Raw genomic sequence first — 17,549 nt, 5'->3', positions numbered from 1 at the left:
CTACAATCAGTAGTAGTATTATTCCGAATCGGTATTCATAATTACGTGGAACTTCAGATATGCACACTCTGGTGTTGCAAACCAACGCAGCTGATAAATTACAACTAATTTCCTATAAAAAGGCAAAACTAGTAACTATTTGGACATCATCTACGATTGCTCTGTTTTTAGGTCAAGTCCCTTTTGACAGTATTAACACTCCACTAACAAATGAAATGTGCATGCTGCCGGGCACTTTTTGAAACCCATTATCCACAAAAGTCTGACCAGCTTCGATCTAATGGATGAAAGAGAATTCAACGTGTTTCCCAGGAACGTGACGAATCTGTTCGCTCGGTATGTAACGCATATCGTGCTAACGTGTTAAGTGCCCCTTTCAAGAGCTGATATTTAATTCTACGAATAACTATCAAAGGTTGGTGGAAAGCATTAGCTTATTTTAAATATTCGGCTGTTCTTTAGAAGGTAACGTGTGTTTGCCTGAAATCAAAAAGAGCTGCAAATTGGAAGGGCCAACCTTTTAATGATTTACTTTTTTTGTTGTTTTTCGGGAACTTGACTTCTGAGCTTCGTATTTCCAATAAAGTGAAATAAGGAAAACAGTTTTACCTTTAGAATGTCTTGATAAACTGCAGTAGTTATGCATAATAATAACCACACGCTCATAAAGTTAAATTAAAGTTTAGTAAGTCGATTCTTTCTGGATTCAGTAATTGTCTCATGACCACAAATAAAAAAAAAATTGAAATCTGATTTAATAACTTTTGGGATTGTTTTCATGTAAAGGTGCTGTGAGTATTTTAATTTGTTTTTCCTAAAAAGAACAAAAATGCTTGGACCTTTTGTTATCTGTTTGTTTAGCGACCTTGCGCTACAAGCTTAGTTCTTTTCTACTCATATATAGAGCTGAAAAATAATACTTGCGAAGACTGTTGCAAGGATCAACACCTAAATAATAAGCCTCTAAAACAGGGTTTTTTAATTTAAAAAAAAATCAGATTTGACATGAAAAGTACAAGTAAATGTAATTCGTTGCTAATATAAGAAATTCATTACGAAACAAACTTTTTTTTTTGCCCAGGTAGTTGACATGAGATGGGGAGTGCGAGACGAAGCTACGGACGATCACATGACCACCGAGCTATGCATGAAGGAAATAGAAAACTGTCAACGCCTCTCAATGGGACCTAATTTTGTAGTAAGTATTAAGATAAGTCCATTCCCATTAAAATGAATCTCAGACAAACAAAGAGGTGATATCAGATTTAAATATGAATTTACCTATAAATCGCATGCCTCAATGAGTAAGAATTCTAAATATTTCCACTTTCGCTGTATTTTTTATTTTTATTATTATTTTTACGTGAAACCTCCAGGGAGTCCAAAGACTCATGGAAGGAGGGCACCAACTCCACAACTCTACATCTCCACCATTCACCCACCAGCGCCATCTACTGCCCACCACCACTTTTTTTTTTTTTTTAGTGGAAGCTGGTTTAGGTGAGGTTTAGTTCACGTTATGAAGTATCACTCTGAAATGAAAGCATTCCATGTTTCGAAATGCTTCTGCTGTCCATTACATTTCCGTCTTTTAGTTCTTATTTTGAAACAGTGATTTAAATCTCGTACAGCGAGAGTTATTATCTAGGTTGTTTGCAGCACTGTTCATAAAGTCCCTATTTTAAAAAGGAAGCAGAGCGAGCGAGAGTCGAGATTTCACTTATTTAACTAACAAATTTCATCTAATGGATATAAAATACTATGTTTGGCCACTGGAATTTCTAACCAGTACAGGTTTCCGAGCACAACTGCGTGACTGTTTGTTATAAAACGAACACGAAACAGTTATCTTTACCTGTTCAAAATTTTAAATCTAAAAGCTTCAATATGCTCAAGGCAGTCGCAAGGACGAGAGCGGGGAGGGGGGGGGTCTAACAGAGACACAGCAACAACTAATGTTACAACAAGACGTTCGTTGGCGTGACTACCAGAAATTCATCCGCTTGATAAACATTCGTGCAGAGCAGTGATTCTGATAGCAACAGCGCAGATTATAAACAGAACGAAGAGAGTTATGCTATTCGTAATCTGCGCTGTTATAAACAGAACGAAAAGAGTTGTTATTTGGCACATAAAACTAATTTACCAACATTCGCTCTGCATGTCACAATGCAGATTGCTTCGGCTTAGTTTTCACAGGTTAAAAAAAAATCATTAAAGTTGAAACACGGTCAGGATTCTTTTCCATGTGGGTTTGATTGTTTTGAAATTACAGCCTAAGCAACTAAGACTGTGAGCCAATGTCAGTTCGCTGCTTGTATCCTTCTCGCCAGTATTGACGGAAGGAAGATCCAAAGTCCCCTTCCATTTACGTATGAGACAAACTTTCTTGAGGTCATGCTATGATGTTGCCGCAATCGAATGAGCTAAAAACAAAGGGATCGCACTTTCCCTTTTGCAATAAGCACCAACTGAATGAGACTAACAAATGAAACCGAAAGCCGACTTTATTCCATGGGTTGTTTAAGAACAATCAATGTTTTAGGACAACATCCATTCTGCTCACTGCATCTCAAAATATCAGGACACTCGAGTATTCTTACTCGATCACTGCCGTCACTATAACGAAGTAGTAAAAAGACCGCAACGCTGCAATTCTAGAACACTTTCGAACCCGGTCCATACTTAACATTTTTAATCTTCCTTCTCTGAGATTGATCGAATCTATTTGAATGAATTGTTCGCGACTGTTTATACCCAAATAGCATTTCCTACTCTGCAGTTTGAACTTCAAAGTGTGACCGATCACTTAAAAATATCCGAAAAATCGGACTACATAACCTCACCACGAGTTTGTTTCGGTCTTTGAAATGATTCATCACTTAAAATACAGATAACGTACCAACATTTCTTTATCAGTAGGCTCCTACTGATGATGCTAATACCTCCAGTAGCATTTGCCATCTGATGAGATGGCTAAAAATGCTGCCAATAATAAATGTAGTATTGTTAATTGGTACAACTTATCAGCATTTTGTGCTGATAAATCATTTTTGCATTGGTAGTTCTAGAAAGATAAAGCTCGTTTTTCTTTTAGGTCTTTCTAGGTCAGAAATATGGATATCGTCCAATTCCTACTCACATCGACGGAGAAGAGTTCAGGCTTATAAGGACCACTCTTAGCAATTTAGCTATGGATATAACACTGCTGGATCTCTGGTACCGAGAGGACACAAATTCAATTCCATCCTTATTTGTACTACAGCCCATCAGTTCCATTTTGGTTAATTTTAATAACAAGGTAATTGCATACATTTTTATCCAAAAAAAAACTATCTAACTGACGATATTAAAATAGATTTTAGCAATTGAGATATGGAAAAGATATCTGAAGCAAATTATCTTTCCATCCTAACAGAGAAAATATTGAGACAAAAAATATATAAACACATTTTAAATCGAAGAAATTTTATAACCACTGGAACAAGACACATTTTTTTATCCTTTCGCAAGTTCTTCTAGACCGAAGTAGGATTTTTTTCTCACCTGAAGGGATTCTGAGTTTTTCAAGTTGCTATGAGAGTAAATTACTTGATACAAATAGTTATCAATAAAAATTTGAAAAATTCTTGATAAATAATCACATATCTCCGAAAATGTGAACGTTATTTTTTATCATAAACTTACGAGAAAATGTTACATTCTATTGTAGAAAGTCACCAAACTACAATCGAAAGACCAGGCGACCTGGTGGGCAACGATGGGAAAATTACAGAAGATGTTACGAAAAGCTTCTTTGCAATTGTACAAGACCGAGAAGATGACAAAGGATGCGATGCACAACTACATGATGTCAGGTAATTTCTTCGTTTCTAAACGTTAATATTTTACCGCAGATACAGAAAGGAAGCTTTTACTTTAATGCAATCCAAAACATGACAAATGGAAACCACATCGTCTAGCAACTCAACCAGTGAGTTCCCATTACGTTTGTGCACTGGCATTCAGAATCTCCGTTCTTCCGTAACTGACGTTAAGTATGAATCCGATTTTTCTACTGTGCTTTATGCAGTTTTTTGCATCCTATAAACGATTATGTATAAAATGCTTTATTCCTGTAAACATTTCATTGATTTTAGAGCTCTCGTTCCATTTATTTGTTGACGAGATATGAAATCAAACATGTTTTCTGTGACATCCACTCCCCCCCCCTTTCCAAGGACGAAGTCGAATACGTCCATTCCTATTTTAATCATCCACGCGCAGTGTCTATAGAAACGGAGTGAAAAGCAATTAATCACTCTGCTACCAGATAGAAGAGCAATAATGCACCGCTTTCAAGGATACAAACGAGGAAGTGCAGCACCCGAATATACACTTGTGTATAATCTTCACGCTTGATTTGATAAACACATTTCAATCGATAGGTTGTACTTGCGACAAGCCACACACAAGATAAGCTGCATGTGTGGAAATAGTTACGATGATGAAGTACATCGTGTCAATCGGTTTGACTAGAAAAAACACACGTTGCACTTTCTCGCCACTTCCTTTTTAGGATTCATCAAGTACAAAAAAATGTCTTTAAAAAATAAAATAACCTTTTTTTATCATATACGTATTGTTGTTGTTATGTTCCATCGAGTCGTTTTCGACTCCTGGTGACTCTATGAACATGCATTCTCCATTCAGATCTGTTCCTGGCCATATCTTTCAGAATTTCCAAGCGCATTCCAGTTGCTTCTTTAACTCCATCCACCCATCTAATTCTTGGCCTTCCTCTTCTCCTGCTTCCACCAACTTTAGCAAGCATCAGCTTCTTCTCCAGACTGTCATTTACTCGCATAACATGTCCAAAGTATGACAATTTTTGCTTGATGATCATAGCTTCAAGGGAGCAATCTGGCTTTATTCCGTCTATCACTGATTTATTGGTTTGCTTTGCAGCCCATGGTATTCTTAGTAAGCATCTCCAAACCCATAATTCAAATGCATCTATCTTCCTTCTTTCACTCTTTCTCAGGGTCCAACTTTCACATTCATACAGTACCACAGGAAATACCACTGCTTTCACGATTATGCTTTTTGTTGTGAGGCTAATATCTTTAAAGATCTTGCTTAAATTTGTCATTGCTTTCTTTTCGAGTAATAATCTTCTTCTAACTTCTTCAGTACAATAACCGTCTTGATCAATTGGGGATCCTAGGAGCAGAAAAAACTGCTTCCATTTTCTCCCCATCTACTTCAAAATCATTAAGTTCACATGTCGTCATAACTTTTGTCTTTTTTCAGGTTAAGTTTAAAACCATACTTCGCAGTTTCTTCTTTAACTTTCATAATAAGTTCCTCCAATTCTTCTTTGCATTCTGCTGGCAAGGTGGTATCATCTGCATACATCAAATTATATACCTCATATATCTATACATACTTTTATATTCATAAATGACACTGATACATAACACAACTAAATATATGCAACTGTAAAATCCGCATTGCTGGGTAAATGTCACTTCCTAATGGAATTGGGGGAGGGGGGGTTCAGGACTCCAGAAATCCACTCGCTACAGGCGCGTTATCTGAGACAAGTGGATTTTCAACCTCGTTCTAAATGCATTCAAAATAGTTTGTTTTCTCATAATTTACACTTTTTCTTCTTGCAACTCTCATTTACTGTCTCGCTATTTGATGCTAAGTGGCTGCCAACGAATTCATTCAAGAAGTTTTATTTCCAGAGTTGGAAATAAAACTTCTTAACCGGAAACCCTCAATTCGAACACTACAGAGTCCCTTTTAAAGAATCACCCAAACAGTTACAGATTTAGTTGCCGGTTTTCTATTTCATACCGAAGCCAATCATATCTTTCATCTCTTTTAAAGTTCAGAACTTTATTTTCCTTTTTATAGGAAAGGCTGTTTTTTTTTTTCGTAGTAATTAAAAACCTGCCGTATCCTCTTCCCCCAAACAGTTGTTCTGTTGTCACTGTAATAACATAACGACACCTTTTAAACGTTTTTCTTTCTAAATTAAATACTTAATAAATATCTGCTAATGAGTTCCAAAAATCACCTAATTTCTCTCGGCAATATTATAATGGTTCTTTCACTCCGCGCATGCTTCACTACTCACCACACTTTCGGTTTCATCCATAAAGCGAGAAAATTGAGCCCCCCCATTACGTATTATACATCGCTTTATTTCAAGGTAAGAAAAACTTGAGAAACGTGCAACATTTTCACATCATTAATACGTTTAAATTAAACTACACTTATAATTTCCAATAAATAGTTTAAATTAAATCAGTTCATTCAATCAATTGAAGGCGGGTCAGCCGATTTCATAGGGTTTTTACTCCCCGAAACTCTAGTTTTCATCTCACGTACAAGCAAATCTGCCATGAGAACAGACGCATTTACAAACAAAATACGGTCTTATTATTAGTGGTGATGAGTGATTGATGGTAGTCGTGTGTAGTGGGAGAATTAAGGAGTGGGGGGTGATGCGTACGAGGGGAGTGGAGTAGAGTGTCCTCCTGCGATGAGTCCTTGGAGGTGTCACACAATAATATTAATATTACACGTATACATAGTAAGCACAACATATGTCGTAGGCAATCCGTTATTTAAAAAATAATTATACTTTTCCCACAACATCATTTCATCAATAAAATACACCGGCAATTATAAACACAAAAATCAAAAATGGCAAAATATAATTAAACACTGTAGCACATTCTTATTCTTCCAACACCTCTATCCCTTCGGTAGGTGCGCAGTTGTAATGTCTTAAGCTTATTTTTACAATGAATTAGCTTAGTAATTAAATGTTTGAAAATTTTACATGACGAAACTTCTTTTTAATACTGTTATTTAAAAAAAAAAATACAAGTATCTTGCAAAGACAAGGTCGAAGACCGGATCATGTGACTGAGTGCATCGTGCTATCCACTGTCTTGTTTTCGTGAATTTTATTATTTGTTTTTCCTGTTAAGTTGTTTATGGTTAATTCATATAAATTCACCCTTCATTATGAAAAATAAACGAAAGAAAACACAAACATTTGTGTCGTGGCGTCCATTATAAACCCGCATTAAAATAAAGCATATTTCGCTATATTTATGTGTAATGAGAATTAATGATGTGTTACGTTTTTGGTCAATGTAACATTTAGTTTGTTTTTCAATTGCCTGTAACAATATTTACATTAAGCAGACTGATATCTTGGTAGGAGAGTAACATTATTTTTGTGGATAGTAGAACCCGCAGGCGAATTTTTTCACATTGTTCCCACATCGAGTGGGGATTACTTACAAGAAGTAGATGAAACACCAAGTACTTTCTAATTCTCTGCAATCGCCCCTTGTCTCTCGACATTTCCATTCATAATAGATGCTTAAAGGATCCCTGCTTCCTAAGATTAAATATTTTACTCCTTCAGGTTTTTGATGCACTCACTTATTAAGTGAGGAACTTATTAAACGTATTAAGCTTCTAATAAATTCCCGTATGCAAGTTGTTCCGGATTCTAACTGGACAAATTTGAATAGTCTGAACCATTCCAATTTTTGATTCAAAAGGGTTATTTCGAGGAGAATAAAGGACTAAAACATGTCGAAATTATACAGTCTAACAATTTCGCGTTGTGGTTGGGTGGAAGTTAATAAAAATTTAGGTTGAAATACAAGAATTTGTACAAGCCGTTTAATTTTGGCGTCAATCGTATAATTTTATTGTCAAAATATTGCAACTAATATTAGGAATTGTCGTATGACCGGGTGGAAAAGAGTCACCACGTCAGAAATGTATTCATTTAAAAAAAAATACCACAATTGAATTGATTCTTGGCTCAGAATTACTTGATAAAATTTTCGTTTTCCTTGTATTGGCAAAACGATTTGATGTATAGTAAGAAGATGATTCTGATTTTCGCTATAATCGTAGTTTTTCTTATTTGAAATGATATCGAAAACTGTTCTGTAGATTAATAGACTTTAGGGAAATATTATATTTAGAAGTTTATTAAAAGTTAATAAAACAGAGCGCACATAGTACTCATCTATAAAAAAGTGAATAAATCTGAATGTAAGAATTATGGAGGAATTTCTCTGCTGAGTATTTCCGGGTAAGATTTACAAGTATTCTTGAGAAACGGCTAAGAAAAATTGTGGAGGAGGTGCTTGGAGAAGAACAAGCTGGGGGGGGGGGGTGGGGGGGGGGGGGGGTGGGGGGGGGGGGGGGTGGGGGGGGGGGGGGGTGGGGGGGGGGGGGGGTGGGGGGGGGGGGGGGTGGGGGGGGGGGGGGGTGGGGGGGGGGGGGGGTGGGGGGGGGGGGGGGTGGGGGGGGGGGGGGGTGGGGGGGGGGGGGGGTGGGGGGGGGGGGGGGTGGGGGGGGGGGGGGGTGGGGGGGGGGGGGGGTGGGGGGGGGGGGGGGTGGGGGGGGGGGGGGGTGGGGGGGGGGGGGGGTGGGGGGGGGGGGGGGTGGGGGGGGGGGGGGGTGGGGGGGGGGGGGGGTGGGGGGGGGGGGGGGTGGGGGGGGGGGGGGGTGGGGGGGGGGGGGGGTGGGGGGGGGGGGGGGTGGGGGGGGGGGGGGGTGGGGGGGGGGGGGGGTGGGGGGGGGGGGGGGTGGGGGGGGGGGGGGGTGGGGGGGGGGGGGGGTGGGGGGGGGGGGGGGTGGGGGGGGGGGGGGGTGGGGGGAGCTAATCTCAGGTGGTATGGTCACTTAAACAGAATGGGAGAGGAAAGATTAGCAAAAGAAGTGTTCTCTGCCAAGTTGGCAGGAAAACGACCCAGAGGAAGACCAAGATATAGGTGGATTGATACGGTACAATGTGCCTTAGAAATATAAGAACTGATAACGTTGCAATCTTGACAGATAACAGATTGATTTGGAGGAAAATTGTAGATAGGAAGTTAGTAATGATGTAGATTTTACATGTAATACCATCATAAAGTCTTGTACACCCTCTGATGGTATATATATCAGGAATTTGATGATGATACTTAACAGTTGACGAGTTTGGAATGGACTATGTCAATGAAATAATTGCGTCAGTTGCAAAATAACGAAACGTTTTGCTATGTAGAATGTTACAAAAGAAATGAAACTAATTATGGTGGCCTAAAATTGGTTCCTTATTTTTTTTTTCATATTTATTTCATTTCATACTATTCATTGTATTTTTCATATAGCTTCATTTCCGATTATGTAAACTAATTCTTGCATCAGGTAGTTCGAAAATATGGATAAGAAAAATATACATAAGTACTTCAGAACATGGATATATCATACGGTGTCTGTGTTCTAAAGTATCACATTACTGACATACTATAGTAATGCAGAGCGCTCTTAAAATGTTCACAGTTAAATATCGCTATAAGTGCACCGTACCAAACATGGCAATTTATTCTGTTTTTCTTTCTCTTCCAGTAACAGAACGAGAGGTGATCAACGGTATTTTAAGTGTGTCAAACACTCGCCATCACTGCTTAGCATACATCCGAAATATTGAAAATATCGACATGTCTTGCTTTAGATCGGCTATGAAATTCATCGACACTATCGGCCCAATTGTGGACATGGAAGCTCAGGAACTCCTTGGTGAACTACGAGATGTGAAACTGACGGAAAAAATTCGACCTCCAAATCTAATTAAGTAAGGACATTAATCTTTGTAGTTAAAAATAATAATAATGATAAACATGGTGATAGAAAAATGGTACATAAGCCAGTTAGCTGGAAATTTCTTTAGCAGAAATTCAGAGTTTCTGTAGTTTGTAACTGGGGGGGGGGGGGGGGGGAGAAGTTAAATTAGCACTGGTCTCGGCAGACGAGACCTTTTTCTCAAGTTTAGAATACCGTTATCGTCAGTGCAGTCGTCACCTGTCAGAAACAAATCTTCAAACACGGATTCATTTTTAATTTATATATTGAAATATTAATAGCACGTTGCTGGCAAAGCCCTGTCGATTTCGGCTTGTGAACAGGAGTGTCATAATAAAAAAACTTAGCGAAATTCGACGCATTTTTTTTTTCTCGATGGGCTTCGAGTGCTCAGTGTATTTCCATGAAATCTAGGTAGATTTCATGGAAATACACTGAGTATTACTAGCGTTTATAACATTACTGGGAATTTTAAGGTTTATAGTATGAAAGATTCTAAAATTCAAGAAATGCGCCTCACGTGCACAAAAAAAGCTGTACGGCCTTCTTTAAACTTTGATTCCTGTGATGGTTTTGTACAAAACCTTAACAGCTTAATGTGCTTCTGAATTCTGCATTTTTTTTCTGCCAGGACATGTTTATCAACTAGCGCATTCAACAACTCAATCCTTTCCTAATCTCCCTGTCTAGTGAAGTTGAGAAGAAAATATGGACTAAGACACTCCATATTTACAAGTAACTCTCTCAATGAATACCAACGAAAATAACTGATTATTCTGGTTTCAACGTCGTTTTAGGTGCACTAAGATGTGAAAATGAGACCGATATATATATATATATATATATATATATATATATATATATATATACAGGGTGTTCGGGATAAATTTGACAGTTTCGTAAGGAAAAAGAAAATCTTCTTTGTATCTATTAAATTTAATGAATTGACAAAAAAACATTACAGGCAGAGTTAATTACAATACTATCAACAAGATTTACTCAAAATAACCACCATTAGCATCGATCACAGCTTCAATTCTGCTTCGGAACCTCGAACAAGCTGATGCTACAGTCTCCCTGGGAAGGGCCGCAAAAACTGTTTTAATTTTATCCATTAACTGGGCTTTTGTATTACTGGAAGTGCGATTGGTGTCTTTTTCAACTGCGCCCCATACAAAATAATCCATGGGGTTAAGGTCTGGGGAGTTTGGGGGCCAAACATTTGGACTGGTGAAGTCGTAGAAATTTTCAGACAACCATTTTTGACTTTTCCCAGAGGTGTGGCAAGGGGCCGAATCCTGCTGCCATACAAACGGCCTACCATTGGCTACCCTTATCCAGGGCTTGACTACAGTTAGCAACTCCACGAACAAAGCCCGAATTCCAATGCCAGGGTTCTTCAACACCTGTTCCTGCAGATTTGCGAGGAATTCTGCTGTACGAACGCAATCAGATCGTCTGCTAGGGATCTTTCTTCTTGCTACATCCTCGTAGTCACCATTGCAAGTCTCTAGTTTATGCCTGATTGTTTTTACTGTATTCAGGGAGCATTGGGCAGCAGTCGTAATATCCTTATTTTGATGGCGGGCACGAATCATCATGATACAAGTTATTCTCTTCCATGATTCAGGTGGGTTCCAGCTATCCATCCTTTCTGACATCTTGTATATGAATGAAGAAGGGTCCAAACTTTTAAATGAAGAGAAGTGTGTGTTAATACATGTAACTTACGGAAAAATATAATTAATTATAAATATGTCAAATTTATCCCGAACACCCTGTGTATATATATATATATATATATATATATATATATATATATAGTTTTATCGCTGGGTTATAAAGTGTATTTGCATAAACAAATATATGATAATACTCAATTTTACGACTTGTGTATAGAGAATTATTACTTCTGTATCGATTAAACCTTGATATCTGTCCGAATCTAGCTACCATTGATGAGCCCCCTCATAAAAATCGATACCAGTCTGGGCAGTGACCTTCTCATAATGCTTTTTCATTGTCAACAGCCTCTCTAGACATGTAGATTAGATGAAGATACTTAACGTATAGTTTGCTTAAGCTTAGGTAAATTATTGAAACAAGAATACAATTTCTTATCAAGTATAAAGTACCCAGTCCCATACCAGTCTTTTAAATAAACGATGCCGAATTCTACAAGAATTAGTAAATATAAACGTTTATGATTAGTTTTGTGAGAGAAAGATTGAGAGAGCGTGTGCATGTGTGTGAAATTCTAAAACCTACCGTGCGGTTAAATATATAGCATTTATTGATTGATTGCCCACTATGTGTCTCTATCGTGTTATGTCTGTTTTGTTATTACCAAAATTGTGGATTGCAATATCTCAATAATTCTGGTAGCATATATGAGTAAAATCTTTATAACAATCATGTATATCAATATGAATTATGACAGGCATGAACATCAAATAATCCAGAAACCAAACATGGTACTGTTACCCCCAAATAAGCAGGTAGCGGCCTTATAGCGCGCGATGAAAATCATCTAACACCTAACGAATGCTTTCATGACCATTCGTGCCACGGTGGGATTCCAACCTACAACTGTTATAGAGGGGAAGACAAAATTCCCTCAGTCAGCCAGGCTGGCTTTGTGCCCATTTAATAAATATTTTGTCCACTTCAATTCCTGTTAAAATCTTGTCTTTAAACAGAAGTTAATATAAAATAATAAAATGTATTTGTGTAACTGCTTATTGTCAAAATCTACCATGAAAACGTGACTAGCGATTTTTTTTTTCTAACCTGCAGGTTTACCGTTGATTGGTACGGAAAGGAAGGACTGCATGCCGAAGAACATAAGGAGTACCTTGCAGCGTTCACGGCCCATTTTCTTAAGTACATCATGAAACTGGTAGACAAAGCAATGCGAAGGGCGGCTATCAACATGTGCTCTTCCACCGTCACAGAAATTTTACAGCATCTTCACGCTTGCAATAACTCCGTCAGAATCTTTCAGGGAAGGGAAGATGAACTCGATTATATAGGGAGTTACATACAGAGCAATAACGAACAGCCGCTAATTCTTCACGGAATTGGAGGGTGCGGCAAAACATCTTTAATAGCTAGAGCTGCTAGCCTCATAAACACTTGGTACACTGGAAATCAGAAACCCATACTAATACTTCGATTTATAGGCACGACTCCAGACAGTTCTTCCATCATACCACTGTTGACCAGTCTTTGTCAACAAGTGGCCTATAATTTCAGTTTGTGCTGGAGGGATGCTCCCGAAGATCTAGTCCCGTTGGTATCCTATCTAAAACGTCTTCTAACATATGCGTGCTACGAACAACCCATATGCATCTTGCTAGACTCGGTGGATCAGCTTTCCGGATTAAACCTTGCAAACAGAGTGTCGTGGCTTCCTACAAGCCTGCCGCCCTACGTGAAGATGGTGATATCCGTAGTGTCCGAAGAGGACAGCATCGATTTTAACTTGTTTCAAAGAATTTTTGAGAACGACCAACAGTTTCTGGAAGTAAAATCGCTAGGAATGGAGTTAGCCATGAGTACTGTGAGGATGTGGATGACTAACGCCAAACGTGATCTGATCCCTGTCCAGTGGAAGACTGTGCGAACCGCTCTAATGCATTGCACTCTTCCTATTTATGTGAAGTTGGTGTTTGCGGATATATGCCGATGGAAATCTTACACGAAACCTACAGAAACCGTTTTAGCGTACACTGTGACGGACAGCATAATGAAGTTAATGGAAAGAATCGAAGTTCAGCACGGGCGGTTGCTGGTGTCTCATGCCTTGGCTTACATTACCGCTTCTAAAAGCGGACTGAGCGAAAGTGAACTGGAAGATTTGCTTTCTCTCGACGATAAAGTCTTAGAAGACGTTTACCAGTATCATTTGCCTCCAGTTCGAAGAATACCGCCCCTTCTGTGGACACGGATTCGCAACGACCTACCGAATTACCTTGCAGAAAGAGAAGCAGATGGTGTTAGTGTCATGAACTGGTACCACCGACAATTTCGAGATGCGGCGCGTCAGCGATACTTCAAAAACCTGAACTCCGTGTTTTATTTTCATTCCAGCATAGCGGATTACTATCTTGGCATTTGGGGTGGTGGAGAACCCAAGCCGTTCCGTTACACAGATGTACAAAGACAGAGGTTTAATCTTTCCGAGAAGGAAGGCAAAGCAGACAGGAAGGTGCCCCTTCAACCGTTAGTGTTCCCCAGCACTGACGGTAGAATGCTGAGATATAATTTGAGAAAATTTGGAGAATTGCCGTACCATTTGGTCAGATCCCGAAGATTTCAAGATCTCTACGAGAACGTGCTATTCAACTATTTGTGGCTGTTCAACAAACTCAGTGGTTGTCCTCTGCAAAGCATTCTAGCCGATTTTGAGGATGCGAAGGCTTACATTAGAGAGAAAACAATTATCAGAGAGGTGACATTGGTGGCCGATGCCCTTCGACTTGGCGGTAGCATCCTGAACGATTATCCTCAAATGGTTTCAGCCCAGATTGTGGCCAGATTATTGCCAGTCAAAGATATTCATCCACACATACAAACTCTCATCAATCAATGCGATCTAGAAGGCCCGGAACATTGTGCCCTTGTACCAGCCTATCACTGTCTACACACGCCAGGTGGTCCACTTAAATATTCGCTGGAAGGGCATCCGTTTGCGGTTTTCGACTTCGTAATCACATCTGATTCTCGTCACGTGCTATCTGTGTCAAACAAGTTCTTGATATGGGATTTGACTACCGCCGAAATCACTCAGGATATTAACCCGGATGTCGAAGGCATCTTGCAAACAGTAAAAGTCAGCCCGGACGAGAAGTATGCGATCTCGTATTCCAATTACAACTGCATCGTTGTTGTGAATATGCTCACGGAAGATGTCACTAAAATAAATATTAAAAAGAAGGAGGAGGGCTACATTGAAGGAATTAGCATTGCCAGTTCTGTATTTGTTGCTTGGTCTAAGTACGAATGGACAATGTACTGCACCTGCAGCTGCAAGAAAATCATGAGTCGACCGGAAAAGAAAAGAAACCATTCCATAATCTCAATAATGGTGGTCAGCCGTAGCGAATATCACGTGGTACTTCGTACATCGGACAAAGAAAACTGCACTCAAATCCTAAGATCGTTTTCGGATGACCAGCCCATAACGGACTTGGAGTTTTGTGGTGGTTTAGTGTTCAACCACTCAAAGGACGAAATCTTTGTCAGCGTGCGGAATGGCAATACGTTTTCGGTGTCCCATTACAGCAGGTCCATCGATAAATGGATAGAAAAGAGTAATCTACTACCAGCACCACTGCGGAAGGTATTGTGTCTGACTCTTACGTCGGATCAAACCGTTCTTATTGCTACCTTAGTAGCAGAGTTCGTAGTATGGAAGTTGTCTTCTTCTAAATATGTCAGGTGTGAACTTCCCGAAGGCGTGAGAAGCATCTCCACCAGAATGCTGCACTCCAAAACCTGCGTAGCCGTTACTAAATACAATCAGTACGTCGTGGCAGGAATTCGCAAAAGCTTGTATTTCTGGACTATAAACAACGGACATCTAATACGGTCTCTCGACGCGCATTTCGGTAGAATTCAACACCTTCATGCGATATCAGCGGACGATAACAATTCCATAGTAACGTCATCTTTAGATAGAACCTTAAAGATATGGAACGTAACGAATATATTTGAGCATGCCCACGTGATCGACAAACTGGACATGGCAGTCGATTCCGTCAGTTTCGACAAAACTGGAGAAACGGCAATTACCGTAACCAGAAGTGCTATTGGGCTGTGGAGGGTGAGGGCGGGAAAGCTTCGTACAAAGTTCGCCGAGAATAAAGTAGGGGCGATAATTACGCACGCGGCCATCACGTCGGACTGCTCTTACATCGTGAGCATCGAGTCGGGCGTGTTTCTCGTCTGGAAAATACAGGAAGGGACCATTGTGGCCAGACACCCCCAAAAGGGGGTTAAGCAAATGATGCTTGCTGCGGATGACACGAGAGCCGTATTAGGGTCACAGGATAGCGCTATGGAGTTACTGTGCACGTGTCGTTCTATACCGGAAGGGAAGCCCATCTACACCTTCCGAATCCCCGTGCTCGTAATCAAGCCTTTCGTCATCACCACAGACGGACACTTCTTGGCATTGATCAGCGAAGACGAAAGCAAGGAATGTCTTTCGATTCATTACGCCAGAAACGGAGGCTTTCTGCACAAAATCGCTAAGTTCGACGAAATAAACGACATTTGGAAACTCGCCCCTTTTCCGGGGAAGGGAAGTCACGTGACAATCGTCGATGACGACAGATCTCACATCGTGGACGTGGTCGGCAAGAAAATCAATCGGACCATAGGAAGATGGCAAGGGGTGTGCACGAGCAACGGGAAACTCGGACTGTACGCAGGAGCAGAAGGGGGGTTAGAACTTATTGAACTCCGTTACGGAAAGACAGTGCAGCAACTCCTCAGGCCTGTTGCCGAAGGGGTATTCAGCACAATGACAGCGTTCACGCCGTCGGACAAGTACATCATATATTATCACAGCGGAAGGAAATCGATAAGGCTGTTTCGCTCGAAGGACGGAAAGATGATCGCTAATTATCGGGTGTCAGCCGATGCGCAGGTCATAACCACCACTCCGGACGGTTCGTTTCTGGTCGTTGGTGGCGTGGACGGAAGCTTTACAGTTCTGGCCATCGTAGACGTGGAGAATCCACACACAAGAAAACGCGTCAGTGAACTACCGAGCCGTACGGGCAGTTCAGTTAGTCGGGGAATCGCGAACTTCAGGAAATTAGTGGTGTTGGCTCAAAGCAAGAAGCACAGGATCTTCGAAGAAAATTCGGACAACTCACACGAACAAGAAACGACTTCCGATGCAAATGCCACTTCCAGTTCTTCCGAAGCTCCTCAAAATTCTGTGCCTGCTACCACGTAACACTAAATTCTTTACCGGTTTTAAGGTATTTCCCGAGATTAGATCAGGTTTTGTGTGAATTATTTTTTTACGATTTCACTGAAGAAGTATTTTCCATATACGAATGAAATGATGTACAAAGTTTAAAAGTTGGGGTGAATCCAATACTTCGAACGAGTGGCACGATGCCCTGTGATGGTTCAACAACATTAACGCAATAAATTTATAGAATTTATGCTGGAGTCGGGGCTAAGGAAGCTGCGCCCCTTTGGAGAATAAAAGGCTTAAGGAATTACTTTAAGTTTAATGTTTGTTTGTTTGTTTGTTTTTAATTTATGTCGGCATAATCGCATGGCGTTTTTGTACAAATGTTCCTACAAAAATACTTTTTATTCTTTTCATAGCCCATCAATTGGCAACCTTTAGTCTCTTGGGAAAAATATAGTATCTTTATTCCATAACATAATTGGAATTATTACGTAAAGAAACATTATACAAGAAGTAACTTATATTACACAATAACTTGCATCAGTGTTTCCCAACCTTTTTTGATGTCGCGGACCCCTTTAGCGAATGTTAATTCACCGCGGCTCCCATAAAATCCAAAATGGGAATTTTTTTATATTTTACATATCATAAAGTGAAGTAATTAATTACAATTTTACAACACTAAATGTGTCATTAATGACAATGCAATACTGTTATAAATGGAGATATTTGGAAGAATATGAATATATCAATCAGGCCTAATATTATGAATTTAACACTCACCTAATGTGATGCTGTTTTTGAGATGTCAACTTTCGCATGTCAGGATCAAAACTGGATAATTTTAGACGTAGTAGGCTCCACGTTAACTCTGTTCCTGTTTGTTTTTCATTTATACAAGATGAGAAAATATTGTCTCGCACAGATATGAAGTGGCAAATGGCAACAGATGTCT

General features: G+C 39.8%; 1 protein-coding gene across 1 annotated transcript; it reads left to right on the top strand.

Moving 5' to 3' along the window:
• The first annotated feature begins 3,760 nt into the window (after positions 1-3,760).
• Positions 3,761-16,627, top strand: LOC150105285 (NACHT and WD repeat domain-containing protein 2-like). The gene is made up of 3 exons (XM_090393923.1): positions 3,761-3,857; positions 9,424-9,649; positions 12,454-16,627. Exons 1-3 carry the CDS (start codon positions 3,761-3,763, stop codon positions 16,625-16,627), a joined length of 4,497 nt encoding a protein of 1,498 aa, XP_090250049.1.
• Positions 16,628-17,549: the final 922 nt, after the last annotated feature.

The sequence above is a fragment of the Typopeltis vanoorti genome, chromosome 6 (genome assembly GCF_054136105.1).
Source record: "Typopeltis vanoorti isolate ZY-2024b chromosome 6, IOZ_Tvanoo_1.0, whole genome shotgun sequence".
Taxonomy (NCBI): Eukaryota; Metazoa; Arthropoda; class Arachnida; order Uropygi; family Thelyphonidae; genus Typopeltis; species Typopeltis vanoorti.
The sequence above is the reverse complement of the archived record's forward strand: the minus strand, read 5'-3'. Positions and strand labels throughout refer to the sequence as shown.

Excerpts from the sequence above, each read along its gene's own strand:
- LOC150105285 (XM_090393923.1), top strand. The coding sequence starts at position 3,761 with ATGGGAAAATTACAGAAGATGTTACGAAAAGCTTCTTTGCAATTGTAC. Across the intron at positions 3,858-9,423 it reads GCACAACTACATGATGTCAG|TAACAGAACGAGAGGTGATC; the intron begins GTAATTTCTTCG and ends TTTCTCTTCCAG. Across the intron at positions 9,650-12,453 it reads CGACCTCCAAATCTAATTAA|GTTTACCGTTGATTGGTACG; the intron begins GTAAGGACATTA and ends TCTAACCTGCAG.